The 16410-nt window shown below is 31.5% G+C and overlaps 2 protein-coding genes across 3 annotated transcripts; both read right to left on the reverse strand.

Annotated features, from left to right (window-relative positions):
* Positions 1-2708: 2708 nt before the first annotated feature.
* LOC145129104 (uncharacterized) lies at positions 2709-4545 on the reverse strand. Its single transcript, XM_079063854.1, has 3 exons — positions 4290-4545; positions 3156-4205; positions 2709-3062 (listed from the first exon to the last, which is right to left on the reverse strand). The coding sequence occupies exons 1-3, from the start codon at positions 4440-4442 to the stop codon at positions 3012-3014; spliced, it is 1254 nt and encodes a 417-aa protein (XP_078919980.1). The 5' UTR covers positions 4443-4545; the 3' UTR covers positions 2709-3011.
* A 601-nt stretch (positions 4546-5146) lies between these two features.
* On the reverse strand, positions 5147-9497 carry LOC145129268 (Armadillo/beta-catenin-like repeat family protein). Of its 2 annotated transcripts, none has more exons than XM_079063966.1 (4): positions 9390-9497; positions 8069-8481; positions 7681-7990; positions 5147-6819 (listed from the first exon to the last, which is right to left on the reverse strand). In XM_079063966.1, the coding sequence occupies exons 2-4, from the start codon at positions 8354-8356 to the stop codon at positions 5225-5227; spliced, it is 2193 nt and encodes a 730-aa protein (XP_078920092.1). In that variant the 5' UTR covers positions 8357-8481; positions 9390-9497; the 3' UTR covers positions 5147-5224. The 2 variants fall into 2 exon arrangements, with proteins under 2 accessions (XP_078920092.1, XP_078920091.1); XM_079063965.1 differs by having other exon boundaries at positions 8069-9182.
* Between the last annotated feature and the right edge of the window lie 6913 nt (positions 9498-16410).

Below are 16410 nucleotides of genomic sequence, written 5' to 3' on the forward strand. Positions count from 1 at the left end.
AGAGCACCACACGAATTAGGGTTTCTTTAGAGCTCTCAAGAACTGCAAAGAGGCCAAAGGAGGCTTAAGCCTCCTTAAATAGGGTGCAAAACCCCGGGATTTAGGGTTTCATTTGCCAGCTCCTACTCGTCGAGTCCCTTCATGGACTCGGCGAGTAGGTCACTAAACACGCGATCCGACCCGCTGCTACTCGACGAGTAGGGCGACCAACTCGTCGAGTAGGACTTAAAACCAATGAAATTCTCATTTACATCAATACCTGCGAATCGGGGCGTTACAAAAGAAATGATAATAAGTAAGTAATTCAATCTATACAGTTGAAAAAGTAATTCATATTAAAAAGCCATTACTTGATAATAATGACATTTGTACTCTTCAACACAATAGAACAAAAAGGGACAATTTGTGCGGCTAAAATACAAGGAAATCACACACTCGTTGAAGCAACTTATGATGAATTCAAGCTACCATGCTAAAGTCTAATAGTACAACAACCCATCCCCAAGAAAGTACTTAAACATTAATAAATATGACAATAAAGCAACCACCAAGACCTGTAACCGCATGATGTATAATATTTTGTAAACATATATTCAAATCATAAACCTTTATTTTTAGGGATGTAACCTGTGAAAGAAACAATCAAAGAAGGTGGGAAAGGAAAAGGAAATAAGAGGAGGGAAACAATTCTGTTTCTCATATCTTGGGATCGTGGTGGTTGTTGATCCCGTTAATAAGATAAGACTTATTATAGATGCATAGTTGAGTTAAGTTGGATATTGGGTAGTCTCATTCGGAGAATGTGTGTAAGTTAGGAATGGAGAGTGGAGTTCTATTCCATAACAAACAAAGATGGTATTGGGAGCTTAGTAGTTTTGCCCGTTAATGAGATAAGACTTATTATAGATTTCTAGTTTAATTAAGTTGTATATTGGTTAGTCTCATTCAGAGAATGTGTGTAAGTTAGGAATGGAGAGTAGAGTTCTATTCCGTGATATTTCCAGGTGTCGATGATACGAAATACGTAGCAGAGTACACATAGTATTCCTTTTTGGATGACCATGAATGGTGGGTCCAGATCAGGAAACTGTAATGGTATGTCTAGTCATCTCCCAGAGTAAGATGACAATACTTGATCATTCTAGACGGTCTTGTGAATTACGTTACTAGTGTGGGTTCATAACCCACAGACGTAGATGAAATGGAATACCATATTCATCAAATACTCTGATGGCTCGAATGCCTTTATAACTTTCACCGGCCAAGGAACCCCCTAGCTGTGTAGTAAAACCCTTGCTTTGAAATGGTTTATCTTCCTGATAATCGTGGACTAGGATCTATGAGGATCGATTGAGGTGGGTATGTACAGGTATTAGGTATTATAAATATCCAAGTTGGAGATAAATCTATATATTGTTTGGTAACACTTGGTTTTACAGGATATATATATATATATATATATATATATATGTATATATATATATATATATATATATATATATATATATATATATATATATATATATATATAATATAACATTATGACATTGAAATCCTTATATACTCACCACATTTCCCAACCTTTGCCACTCAATTTGTATGCATCACCGGTAAGTTTGTATACATCACATGTATAAAGACTTAAGCCACTGGAACTTGATTAGGATGCTAAGTGATTAAGAGAAAGTCTGCAATGGTGTTTATGCTGTAAATTATGTATTTGTATTGATTATGACATCTTTAGGATTTTATTTGAGATAATCTTATACTCAAAAGATTTTTATATACTGGTATTTTTACACAAATAAAGTATCATGATTTTTAAAGCGTAAAGAATCTTTTTTGGTTCCGAAAACTAGAGGATGTCACAAGCAACACATTCTTTAGCTGTCGTAGCACATTCAACAACTAAGAATTGCTTTTGCCAAGTTAAAGTGCATTATGGCAAGCCTAGTGCGCATTCTGACATACCTTGAACACATCCTATAGCGAGAGTGCCTTTTGGCATGGCTGGAGCCCATTCTCTGAATGCTCCAACAAATTCAGGATTTAACATCTTTTCATCCTGGGAGCACCTTCTCACCAAGAGCACATTTGCTCACCAAGAACACATTTTCTCAAGTCTTCACACCCGAACACATCCTTGTAGCGGTCATGTTGACATGTCCAGGTTAAGGGGTAGTCTTGAGACTACTAAGTGCATATTTTATAAATTTCTTGGCATATATTATTATTCAGGTTCTCTAATTCTCAAATTCTAAAAGAAACAACCTTTACACGAATTTAGTCATTTGACTTCTAGCTTGTTGCCTAAACTCAGAAGTTGTTATTCAATTGGATTATCTCAGCAAGTTTTGTATACCCAGACAATTACGCCTAGATCCTGAGTTTTAGCAAATAAAAAAAAGGAATCAGAAAGAGAGTAGGCGAGAAGAAGAAAAAGGAAAGGAAAGGAAAAAATAGTCTTTTGTATTTTTGAGTTTGAGAGAAGTGAAAGTAAAATTAAACGTTGTGTTCATTTCTCTCAAAATACTTTCAGAATTAAAGGAATGTTAGGAAAGAACGTTTTCCTTCTATTTCTTTCCATTTTCATCCTTTAATAAATATGACGAACACCCATTTATTTTACTTTTTCTCACTTCCATCAATTTCTCTTTTTTTTCCTCGTTAAATTAAACTCGGGAACATGGTGTTAAAGATCAAAATACTACTTTCGAATAGTGTCTCAAACACGAACACGATTTAGTTGGCTATCTAAGTTATTAACTACCACCACATCCTTTGAAGAATTCCCCAACACAATTTGATTTTCTAATTAAAGCAAGAACTAGAATAAACAGTAGTTAATTAAATAATTAATCATAAGAAAAGAAAAAAAAAAACAAACAAATAGGAGATCTGCATTGAAGTGCAAAGCCAGTAATCTGACTACGCTTTGCTCTTGAAACCAATATAACCTCACTAGAACTAACGTAACGAAGAGTATGGACTCGACCATGTTTCATATCACTTCATTCAAAGTCCCGTGATGCTATCGAATTCTCCCTATTCAGTTGTTGGTTCTGCATAAATATCATGAAGTTAGCAAAACTAATTAACAACATTCTTGAAACAAGATGTATAAAACTGATCTATCAATCTTTCCTGAATTATACCTGCAACTTTGTACCAATCTCAACGACTTCAGCAAGTGGTGCCCAGTCTCCAAAGTTTCGCTCTATAAACTGGTAGGCGATTCCACTTTTCCCTTTGCCAACAATAAAAAGTCCACCTTTTATTTCGCCTTCTCCCTTGAAGTTTTGCTCGATTCCCATAGCTTTCGCACGCTTGTAGTTTGCACGAGCTCGAGGATTAAAGAGAAACCCTGATATGAATTTGTCTTTAAGCAAGGATCCTCCACCAAGAGCTTTGAAAAAATCCATGTTCTTGTCAAGAAGCACAACCCCACCCCAATATCGTGGCCAGAAATCTCTTACCTCTGATTCTATATGTTCATGAAGAACAGCAAAGAGATTGATCCCAAGTGCATCAAATATTGGTTTCTTTGAGTAAAGTTTATGCGCCTCAGCTCTGCACATGATGCATCCCGGCCGGCGGATGCAAAGGAGAAGAGATGGTTTGTCCCGCCACAAGTCGGAAACTCTCATCGGCGGTGTCTTGGTTTTGACTAATCGCTCCATACCTATCTTATACTCTGGTGTTAGCTTCTGAACTGAAATATTCTCGATACTGGAATATGAAGCGACATCATCGACAATGGGAGGTTGCTGTATACAACCACACGCCCTAGGCTCATCAGGTAAGGCAGCGACAACCCCTTTGAAGATATACCCATCTTTGATCTTGAAATCAGCGATTGATTGCTCGATTGTTGAATCATAAGCTATGTTGCTTCGTGTTGACATAGCCTGCAATTTTGGTCTTGTGGAGATCGATGGGTTCTTGAACATACTTGGGTTTCGCGAAGGTGGGTTCGTTGGTTTTCTTGCAGGGAGAGAAAACGACGATGGGATTGGATCAGCTTCGCATTGTGAGGTTCTGTCCATGAAACGTGCGATGTGTCCTCTTTTCATGGCGAATTGAGAAGAAAGGTCTGAGATTCCGAGGTTTAGAAGCTCTGCTAGACATTTTCCTGAAGCTTCTAGTTTATCTGCGTATTGCATTAGTGATCGATCATGAAGGTATGACCTCATCTCCAATGCATCCTTCAGTAGAAAAAAGAAATTATTCTAAAAAAGTACAACTTTCATAGAAGATAATGAGAACACTATGTGATATGTATAGCTTACTTTTTGTGTTTGATTCATGTTGATTGCACTCATGTCTTCTGTATTCATTATCTTCAAAGTTGGAACATCGTCCCAACCATCATCTAACAGCTTTGGAAGAAGTTTCTTTAGAGATCCAGTTCCCACAAAATCCTCCATCGAGAAAGAAGCCATGGAATGTGAAAACTGTATCAAACTTGATCAAGTTGATTAACTTATAGGCCTAAATCCCATCTCAGAATACAAGAGACGTCCATTTGCATGTTATATAGTACTATAAAACAAGTAGAAACTTGTGTCTTTTTGACAATATCAATGGTGGTTTAGTTAATTAGATATTAGAGAAGAGAAAGACGTGTTCTTCTAATAAACTATTCAAAGAAACGATCTATAAACAATTTCATGAAATAGAAAAGCAGCAAATAGTTGATGATGACGTCATCTTACTTGCCGGCCTTAACCCCTTGTGCTATATTTTAATCTTTACTATAATTTGGGGTTTTATCTCAAAGCCAATTATCAACAGCTATGTACGCATAACATATGTTTATATTTCTTGATGTGTGTCATTAATCTTGAATTATAAAATATTAATCATGGATTTGGTGTAACAAGACAAAACGTCCAATGACTCTTTTGGTTGCGACTTTTGCCTTTGTATGCCGGCCAATTAGAGAAAGTTTGCATCTTGCTAACATATATTTGTTTTCTATACTTTTTATTAATTACTTAATTCATCAATTATTGTGGCATTTTTTTTACTATTTGGCTAGAAAGGGATACGAAACTTTCCTTATAAGGGTTTGAATACCTCTTTTCCAAAGATACGTTTCAAAGCTGTGAGGCAGGGCAGCAAATCCCATGAGAACTGTCTCTAATGCACAAACAATATTTTGATTCGTGAAGTATGGAAACTTTACAAGTAGTATTGTATGCTATACAAAAAGTATGTAGAATTACATTGTAAAATTCGTATTAAAGCTAGGCATTGTATTCAAATGCCTCAAGATTCTCTCAGCCATCAACTTAATGTCAGCATGGCCATGATGCAAAGTAGTGATTAACATTGCACGGAAGAACCTGTCTTGTGATATTTCAGAAGTTGAGTTTTCATCTCCTTTCATCAACATTTTCTCTAAAACCCAAAACGATTTTTGCCTCAAAGACTCATCTTTATGCTCCTTCACCACATTCAAAACATGTTGTATAGCCTTTTCATGGATCAAAATACTCACACTTGTTTCCAAATCAACTCTTTCATCTAACAAAGTGCAAATAGCCGATAATGCAGCCTCCACTACATCTACATTCTTGTGGTCAAAGCAAGTCAATAACTTCTGAATCGCATTTGCTTCAAGCAAACAAAAGGTTTCTTGAGAAGAACAAGCTCCTTTGTGAATAGGGCACATGTACATTGGTGTGGTTTTAAGCTTTCTTGAATTGAATGAGAAACATTTCTGTAAAAATGAAAACTTTCTCAACTTGGGTTCCTTGATATCGGTTGGTTTTGATAAAGAAACAGTATTTGATGAAAGATTCTGTAACCCGATTGCTGATAATCTCTGAACTTCATCACTTGTGTTCATAAGCAATTCTGTGAACATTCTTGTGAAACTAAAACTCATTGCTAAAACCAAAAACTGTTGCTCGTATAGAGTTGAAGTAAACCTAACAAGAATACCCACAAGTCCTTCAAAATAATCACTTCCATATTTGCTCATTCTCATGCCAGATTTCTGAACACGATCTATTTCTGTCAAAATTAAAGGAACGATATCCATGTTGAGTAGAGCAAGATTGAGAGTAAGATTTTCGTGAGGAAGTGTTGCTAAAAATTTGACCGAAACCGCTTGTTTTTTTGTTGGTGGCGTTGTACTTGGCAAATCTTTTAGCAAGTTTTGAGGTTGGCCTCTTGTTTTACATAGCCTTTCTGCTAATGTATGACCAAAAAAGGGCGATAGAGAAATTGAAAACAAGATAGAAGAGATTTGAAGTTTCGCACTTGGGTTATTCAGAAGTTCAATCAAATTTGTGCATAAATCGCTCTCCTTTACCAAAGACACAATAATATCCGACGTTTTTGGGAATTTCATGAGGCATAATAGGATTCTAACAAAGTTGATGCTCAATTCATCTGGTGTTGAATTGGAGACACCCTTTAGGAAATTGTAAATGATGTAATCCAATGACATCGTGTGGTCAACTTGAAGGTCAGTTAGGTAAACCGCTCCCGATTCAAGTATGTTTGCAAGTATCCCAGCTGCTTCTGCTTTCGAATTCGTTGGCTCATTATAGATTGTTCTTTTGAATATTTCATGCAACATGTTAGTTATTGCACCTGATTTCACAAGAATCTTTCCGTTTTCATGGTGAGATGAGATTTGCTTCAGTGCTTTAAATGCAACATTTCTTGCCAATGAGTTACCTTGAAATACCATTTCGATTAGAGCATGTGAAGCAGTTTCCGCGACGGAAGTGTTGTTATCATCATCGTTTCCAAGAAAAATTTCGCCAATGAAACTCGCCATTTCCATCTTCGTCTCTTCATCACCTGTTTGATTTTGTATATTTGAATCATTGGTTAATTTGAATCATGGGTTAATCTCATAAAAAAACCCTATATTTTATGTTTTTCCCAGATTAAACCATCAACCTTCTAACTGTTTTCAAGTACATTCTAAACTTTTTTAGTTTTCTCGAAAAAACCCGCTCATTTTACAAGTTTTTTCGGAAAAAAAAAAGACAAAGGGTCGGATCGAAAGAGATACAAAAAAATACAAGGTCTTTTTCAGAAAAAAAAAATGAAGTTGAGGTTTAATCTGGAAAAAACACAAAATATAAAGTATTTTTAGATAGTATTTGATACAACTGAATTAGCATAACGGAATAATGGAATGGTTCATAGAAAACCATTTGTTTTACCCAATGAAATGGAATTGACCATTGCTAAAGGAATATTTTTGTAAACTTTTGTTCCATGAAAGGAAATGAAAAATTGCAAATAACCGGTTTTTATCTATGTATTTTTCAACCAAAAGTACGTTATTATTTTAATTTAATCCATTTTCTGCATAACAAAAATTCTTATTTTTATTATAAGTTTTTTGGGCTTCACTAGCTTTGATTATTTAATTTTGTCTTTTTGTAAATAAAAGTCCGTTTAATGTATAGAATAGAGTTAAAATTATATATTTTTATATCCACATTTAATATATAAAGTTTATATGAAATTCATCCTATTCATAATTGCAAACCGAATATGATCATGGAAAGTAACGACTCATTGTCTCATTCCAATATTTTGGTCATTCCATTCATTCGTTATTCCATTTCATCAAACATAACATACCCTTAGAGATTGATAGAAGGGATTGTAAATTTTGTTATAAACATTTTTAACTGAAAGTTATACCTTCAAGAAAATGATGCAATAGGGGCTGCCAATGTCCATTTTCTGCCATACACTTGATGTTACTTGATGACCTCTCCAAGTTTTTCAAAATTTCATCAATTTTCTCTAAAGCAAATGCATCAATAGGCTGTCTATACTTCAGAGTAATCAGCATCAAAACTCCACCAGCAACCAAACCAAATTTATCACAAAAATCACCACTTTTTGAAAGATCAACAAGAAGCATCAAAGAAGCATGCCTAATACATTCAACTTCACTCGACAAATTCTGTATTATAACAGATAAGTCCATTGTCTTGACAATCATTTCCTGCAAAAAGGATTCAATTTTTCTTCAAATCTCATACAATTATAACCTATAACAACATAATTTGAGATAGAAGTTTACTTTTCCATCATCATCATCATCATCGACATTTTCAGCCAACTTTTTTAGTAACTCAAGCGTTTCAAAGACCACATCTTTGTCTTCATGTCCCAAGATTCTTCCAAGAAGTGGTATGACACCAATAGTACGTATCTCAACCACATTGTACTGCTTTTTTCTACATAAAGTCTGCAAATTATGCAATGCTTCAAGAATCATGGTCTTATTACTGGCTAAAGATAGAGTTGATTTTGCAGCCCTGATAATTGCTTGTTCATTTCTTTCCTCCCATTTCTTGATCGTTTCCATTAATGCAATATTTCTGTTGAAAACTTGACTGGTTATCTTAACGCCTGTTTTTGGACAAATGATATCAGCAGGATCACCAAACTTTTTACACCATTCTATTATTGCCTCTCGCTCATAAGTGATGCCTGTTTCGATTGTAACAGGATCATCCATTATCTTATTTGTCAATGGACAAAAGAAAGTTTCATAGAGTGGTTCCATGTAAACATCTATTATTTCTGTCGATTCATGGTCCATGGAACCTTGAATAACATTAATGGAGTAAAGATCTTTCTCATTGTGAACATATATGTCTCCTATCGTCTGCATTTCACTAGCTTCAAAATAAAAACGTTTGATGTCTTTCACTATTGATTGAATTGCATATATAGTGGAAATATTCTCCTGATGCTGATTTTATGGATTATAGAACTTCACCCATGTGTTTAATTACCCTATCGATCTGTTTTATGATTCTTTCGGCTTCTTATTTTTGTGTAATCAAACTGATACGTGTAATGTTGCATTTTGACAACAGGTTTTTGCTATATATATCAATTTTGATGGGGAAAGTTAGATCTCTTCTGCATTTGTTGGTGTATTCTCTGAGGATTCCAAATCAATGATGATGGAAGGAACACGGTAAATAAGCCCTACTTTGATGAAATTCTTGTTTTCTGTCATAAGTGATAATTTTGTGATTTCAGAAATAAACAGCAGCAAAGACTTCAAATGATTTGCACTTGACCTCATGTACACCTTAAGCAGAAAAAAGAGATTTTATTTACTTAAAAAGCAAACATCTTTGTTTCATATCCTTATTCCTCTAGATTTGCTTGATTTAACCCTGAAAAAGCGTAAGAGTCGACTATTACATGCTCATACGTGTTGTAGGATCATTAAATGAAAAACGAGATAGTATTCATAGAAACAATTTAATTAAAGGATGATAAAACTTCAATATTTTTGAGGATTGTAAGTACACGAATAGCAGGAGACAAAGACAATCGAAGCACATATATGATATATAGAGATATGAAGAACATGATCATACCAAAGAAAACCAATTAGAGCCGCCATTGGATGACATATTGAGCACATTTCAACTTCTGCAACTTCTTTAATTGAAACTTGATTTCAAGTTAATAAGGACTGGACATGGTGGCTGATGACCACAGGATTGAATTAGTCAGTGCGTACGTATTATGCTTTTTAACCAAAATATTATACTTGAAATAATCTTCACCCTGTATATTAAAATTTCTGATGTCATGTGAATGTGATGTTTCACCTATTTATGAGATAGACCAGTAAAACTCAATGCGTATTGACTATGTCACCTGGTAATTACTTATTTAATCATTCGATCCTATCGCTGTTTATTATAAGAATGCAAAAACGTTGACTTTCATTTAAACTCCTCTAGATGTGAAACTTGCCTTTGAATGATCAGTGCTCAGTGCTCCACACACACACACACACACACACACACATACATATATATATATATATATATATATATATATATATATATATATATATATATATATATATATATATATATAGTCAAGATCAAATAAGAAGGAAATTTTTGGTAGGAAGGTAAGAAGTTTTTTTTCTACATATTTTTTTCGCGAACAAACAAAATGAATTATTAGATGATTCAATTGTAAGATGATTCACAATAAAAAATTCTTAAAAAAACATCTTGATTATTCATTTATACAATGATTTTGTTGTTATTCACTAAAATTGTCATAAAAGTGAATTTTTTCATAATTTACTTAAAAATGAATCATAAAGATGTTTTTTTGGGAATTTTTTCTTGTGAATCATTTTACAAATTTGTTCGTCAAAAAATATGTAGAAAAAAAACTTCTTACCTTCCTACCAAAAAAAATTTCTTACCGGATCTATATCCTATATATATATATATATATATATATATATATATATATATATATATATATATATATATATAGCATTAGCAGCCATAGTCATTTTTTGTACAATATTCATAATTTAAGTGTTCCATTTTTAAGAAACTTGATTATTTATAATTTTACCAATAGTTACATTTTCAATTTTATTTTCTTCTTCGTTATTAATTTCTATATTAAAGTAGTAGGTTTTTCTTTTTCTAAAATTAAAATTTTATTTTTTATTTCTTTTATTTCTTGTTTTACTATTTTTAATTCTTCTTGAAGTTCTTGCATAGAAATTGGCTTTGCTTCGGTAAATCTTTCATATATATTTTTTAAATTAAAATTTTCATTATTAGCAGGAGTTATGTTATTAGTTTTATTAAGCATCTGCTTTATTAATAATTCTTGGATATTTTTATCTTTTATAGAATCAAGAGAGTTTAAAAGATCTTTATCATCTTGTGAAAGAACGTTAATAGAACTACTAGTAATTACATTGATTAGATTTTTACAATGACATTTACCAATACATTCGCAAACATCAGAATCTTCTGAACTTGAAGTAGTATTTTCGAGAATATTTAAATCATTTGTTTGAAAATCAGAAATACTTTCATCGGAATCTGAGTCAGTGTTTAAAATAATTTTTCTTATTTGTTCTTTTAAATCATCAGAAACATTTAACTCATTTATTTTTGTCTTAGCATAACAATTATTAGCTGTATGACCATTACGCCCACATTTATGACAAATAATAATATCTTTTGATTTTCTTTTAGATTTTTTATAATTTGGTTTATAAGGTTTTTTAGATTTTGACGCATAATCTTGGCCTTTTTTATGATTTTCTGGAAGATTATAATTCTTTTTCCTGAAAAATTTTGAAGATTTTTTCTTATATACTTTAGATTTTGAAGTAGACGGACCATTCAAGGGCTGATAACCATATTGTTGGCAAAAATTTCCCAATTCATTTTTACTGTTAATTCTATCTTTTTGAGCTTTTCTTTAAACCTAAGATCAGCACAAACTGCTAATCCATCTTTATTAATGTAGTTTATTAGATCTCCATAAGTTAAATTTTGATAAGGGATGGTATTATTAAAATTTTCTCTTAATTTTTGTCTAACTCTTTCTGCAAAGAGTTTTGGAAGGCCAGTAATAAAACGTTCTTTCCAATAAGACTCTTTACAATCAGGTCTCGAGAAAACTTTAACAAGATAATTATCTTTATACCATCTAAAATCAGTAAGTTTTCTGCAATGTAAATTCATTAAAATTTCTGAAGTTTTTTCTTGAAAAGTAGTAGGATCTCCTACAAAGTTTTTGATAATAGCAAAAATTAAAGTGTTAACCATATCATCTTCAAACGTTTGTATTTGTTGATTATTTTCTTGTTTTATAATAGTTTTCTTAGCAGATAAAATATAATCTTTTTCTTCTTGTGAAATATAGAAATCCCACCATCCTTTAAGACTGCCAGTAAAACCAGAAGTAATAATATTAACAATTTGAAGTTGAGTATTATTATGAGCTTTATAAGCATTAGCAGCCATAGTCATTTCTTGTACAATATTCATAATTTGATGTTCAGAATGGCCATCAACATTCCATTCATAAACAGAATTACCATCATATTGAGAACGATCAAATTGAAAAGTTCGTTCTTCTAGTTGAACATCTGGAAGAGAGGGCCTATTCCAATAATTTCTTATGGTTGGTTTTGGATTCTTTCCGAAAGTACTTCTTTTTGATTGATGAATTTTATTAAGATTTGAAAAGTCATTAGTAAGTTGACTAATATCATCATTTGAATTAACAAATTATTGAGTAAGAGTTTCAAAATTTGTTTCACTATTAATATCACTATTTTCAGATTCATCATCTGTAAGAGTATTAATATTGTTAGTGTTTGAGATATGAAGTTTTGAAAGTCTTTTTTCTAACTCGTTAATTAAATCTGTATTTCCTAGATTAAAATTACCATCGATTTGACAAGGAACAAAACTTATATTGCTAGTGCTTGCCATATCTTGCTTATTATCATTCTTGTCTTTGAAAATTTTTTCTTCAATTTTAACTAAATGCTCGGTAATACTAGATAAGGTTTCGTTCGCATAATTATTTTGGTAAATAATTTTTTGAAGACCCTTTTCAGTAGTTACTTGATTTGGGGCTTGAACTAAAAGAGTCGCAATAAACATATCGTTAATAATAATTTCTCCTTTTGGTGGAAAATTAGCAATAATTTCTTTATTAGAAATAATATCTTTATATTTTTTCTCTAAAATGGGAGTGATAGCATCATTTTTAAATGGGTAATTTATTTTATGTTTAGGGGCATAAATTAACTCAAACCATTGAAAAAAAGGAGAATAAATTTTATTTGATAAAACATAATCTTCCCAAAGGCCTAAATGGAGAAATCTTAAGTAGTATGAAAAATTTTCTTCGTGCCAAGCTCTTTTTTTATTATTGTAATCTTTATAATACTCAATATTTTTTAAGTAATCAAAGTCAACTTGATATTCTAAATTCGAGAAATTCATTTTAACAGGTTGTTTTTGTTAGGATTGAAGAAATATGTTTTATTGATTCTAAATTATGACTTCGTGATTTTTCGTATTTTTTTATTCCTATCGTTAGCCTAGAAATTTTTTCTATTTGTTTATTATATTTATTAGTATATGGAAGCATTTTGTATAAATTATAATCTTCATGAGTTCTAGTTTCTTCTAAATGTTGAATGGTTTTGCATATATTAGAATTTATCTTCCAATGTCTTTTTAACATATTAGCCCAAAGCGTATTATTGTTTGAACAATTAATTTGTACTTTAGAACTCATATTTGTTGTTTAAAATTTTGAAGTTCATCAATAACATCTAATTTAGTATGACTAGGAAGACTATTTTCACTATTTTGATCATCTTGATATAATGGTTTGGAAATAGAATTAGTATAGTCAACGATTTTTAGTTTTAAAGATCTTGACTTTGATAACAAAGATTTTGAAGAGCTTGTTTCTGGGATAAAAGAAGTCGATAATCTGGATGATGAAATATTTAAGGAAGAAAAATTTATATCTACAGAACCATCATTATATTCTATAATATTTGAGATTTGTTTTGAAGAGTCTAGTGGTTTTGGATCGATAACATTTTGTAAATTCCAATTACACGATTGAGTTATATCAGACCATTTTAACCTTTTTGGTGTGTGGACTTTGGTATGGTTAGTATTTTCTTCAAAAATAATTGTTTCATTTTTTGGACTTGATAAACGTGTTTTTGGTTCAAGTGTAGTTGTCATAGTTTTGTAACAAACACGATAAATTATTGCTAAAGGCTTTGTATCATCTTTAAATTTTAAATTTTTTGTTTCTACGGTTAACACTAAAGTATCTAAAATATTTTTATCAAATAACCCTACAGAAAAATTTGGATAACAATTGAAATAAATAGGTCCGTTAGCAATATTTGTTTCAGCCATAGCTAAAATAGAATTTTGAAAATCTTTATGTCTCTTGTCTCTTAAAATAAGGAGAACATGGGCATCTATTCCAAGTCTGAATAAAGGCTTGATAGCAATTTGGACTAAACCGACATGTAGAAATTTATATTTCATTCTATGTTCTAGAATAGATTGTGATGATAACATATGTAAATTTTGTTGGTTTTGACCAATAGACAAAGTTTGTTCTGTCATTTTAATAGAATAACCTTGAAAATAGTCAAAAGTTCCTATTCTATATATTGTATTAACATTAGTTTTAGGTATTGTCCAATCATTCAAACTTTGTTCTATGCCATTAACGGTTTCTTCAATAGAATTTATTTGATTATCATAATCTTGTTCATTGTCGATATTTTTACCAGGAATATATCTTTTGGATAGTATGCGTGAAAATTTACTCATATTTAATTAATTTTGCTTTAAAATTCTATAAGAAAACTTACTTGTTTTAATATCGATGAACAGAGGCGAATCGTCCCGACGATGATTGTGGTCCGGCACCGCGACTTACGTCCTTATCTGCGCGTTTTACGCTAATCCAACCAATCACTGGTCTTGTCTCTGAATCATACTTATTAAAACTTATAAATTTCTTAGAGAATATTAAAGCCAAATTAAATAAATTTGAAATAAATATATCATCCATAACCACCCCAAAAAATTTTCTTGGCTCTCATACCATTTTTCAATGGACCTATTTAGAAACCATTTAGAAAACAAATAGTTTTGTTTTTAGATAACGTATTTGTTTATAACGAATTTTAATACTAGCTCTTATGAGCCATCTAGCATCATGAATATAATTATTGTTTAAAATCGTACCTAGATTAGTAGGTTTGTAAGAATCCTTGAGATTTTGCTCAGAATTATTTATAGATTCTTGGATTTGTTGTATTCTTAAAAGAATATCTCTATTAGGAATACAATTCATCAAGATTTTGTTAGACATAATTAAATAATTCAAGCATGAATTTGATTAATTTGATTATTAAAAACGAGTACTATTTTAACAAAAATTTCAAATCTTGTAGAATTAATAGTTAGAACAACTCGAAATGAAACTATCATGGAGAAATAAATTTAATAACAGCAATACAATAATTGAATAAAATATTTTAGATAGTACCTTCTTGAATTAAGCTTGAATTACAATCAATACATACATCTGGAGAAAGAATTATCTGAAAATCTAGAGACTTTGAACATCTACTAGTAGAAAAAGAGACTCTTGGGGATTTTTTAGACATGAGATGAACATTTTTAGAGAATGAATATTTTTGCTTGCTCTTTCTACTGACATATGATGTCTATTTATATTGATCTTGAAGTCTTCAAAGCCTTGAAATCTTGTAGTGGAATTTGCCGTATAATTCAATGGCCAATCAATTACTTGTAAGTGGCTGTCACTCATCTTTTGAAGAAATTGTCATTTGTAATCAATAAACATCACCTTTTGATAAAGCATGTCATCATAGAACATCTTCTAAAGTTTTTTGTCTTCATATTATCCATCATAGAGCATCTTCTAAAGTTTTTTGTCTTCATATTATTATTGATGATAAGAATGAATAATTTTGATAATAAATTTGATAATAATTGTTTTATACACTATAAATACATATATAGTGTATAATCACACAGTTTATACACACTCGAATTTGAAAATAATAATTTTGATAAATAGAAGAAACGAAATACCCTACATTAAAGGTATTACACCAAATTTATTGATAAGAATTTCTTATTCTTCATAAGGATCATCAAAAGGGTCCTGAGCGTCTTGAAATAAACCATTCTTTATAGATTTTGGAGAATCGTCAGAAACTGATGGAGTTTGGCGAATTTCTTGAAGTAAGTTTTGAAGTTCTTCAGGAGAAGAGGTAGCAGCATCTTTAATTCTTGAAATTAGATCCAGATCACTTTGAGGAAGACTTTTGATAAAAGTGGCTTCAACATCTGGTTTTTGAATATATATTTCTTGATAATGTTTAATTACTGCTTGTTCACTGGCTTGAGAAATCTTCATTTTATCCCACCATTTTGAGCGAAATTGGCGATTAAGCCAGGGAGGAGAGGAATCCTTTGCTTATTGATAATGAAAAGTCCAAGACATTATCCATGGAACTTTGAATATCATAGTGAATTGTAGCATATATTCAAATTCTAGAATTTGTTGAATAAAAAATTCCTTAAATTTGAGATATCCGTCGTAAATTTCTTTTGGTAAACAATTTGGAAGAATTCCCATATATTTGTACCAATTGATAAACCATCTTGGATATTCACAATTGAAGTTCAAATCAAAGAAGATAAACCATGAGTGTGAATAATTCTGAATAAAGAACGCCTTAGTCCATGCATCTTGATAATCATAGTAAGAAAATCTGGGATAAGCAGGATAACTTATAAGAGGTTTTTCAGAGTGAAGGTTTGGAACCCAGCTTTCTGGAGAAATGATTTTGATAATATGAGCTTTGCTAAAATCAATGTTTCCTTCTTTTGAATTAGAACGATGAACAAAATTGACCGAACCAGATTCTTGCAAAATAGCTTGATAATATTCTCGAGTTTTATATGAATCAACATAAACGGTTTTCCCTTGACCAAAGAGATGATTTGTGAGAATATGAAAACC

This window comes from Lactuca virosa, chromosome 8, assembly GCF_052849685.1.
Source record: "Lactuca virosa cultivar CGN04683 chromosome 8, Lactuca_virosa_CGN04683_v6, whole genome shotgun sequence".
Taxonomy (NCBI): Eukaryota; Viridiplantae; Streptophyta; class Magnoliopsida; order Asterales; family Asteraceae; genus Lactuca; species Lactuca virosa.

Bases quoted from the DNA above. Each gene is read 5' to 3' on its own strand.
- LOC145129268 (XM_079063965.1), bottom strand. From the start codon at position 8,665: ATGCAGACGATAGGAGACATATATGTTCACAATGAGAAAGATCTTTAC. The intron at 7,991-8,068 runs GTAAACTTCTAT...TCCTTTTTGCAG, and splicing joins ATGATGATGATGATGGAAAA to GAAATGATTGTCAAGACAAT. The intron at 6,820-7,680 runs GTATAACTTTCA...AAAATCAAACAG, and splicing joins ATTGCATCATTTTCTTGAAG to GTGATGAAGAGACGAAGATG.
- LOC145129104 (XM_079063854.1), bottom strand. From the start codon at position 4,442: ATGGCTTCTTTCTCGATGGAGGATTTTGTGGGAACTGGATCTCTAAAG. The intron at 4,206-4,289 runs GTAAGCTATACA...TTTCTACTGAAG, and splicing joins ACATGAATCAAACACAAAAA to GATGCATTGGAGATGAGGTC. The intron at 3,063-3,155 runs GTATAATTCAGG...ATATTTATGCAG, and splicing joins AGATTGGTACAAAGTTGCAG to AACCAACAACTGAATAGGGA.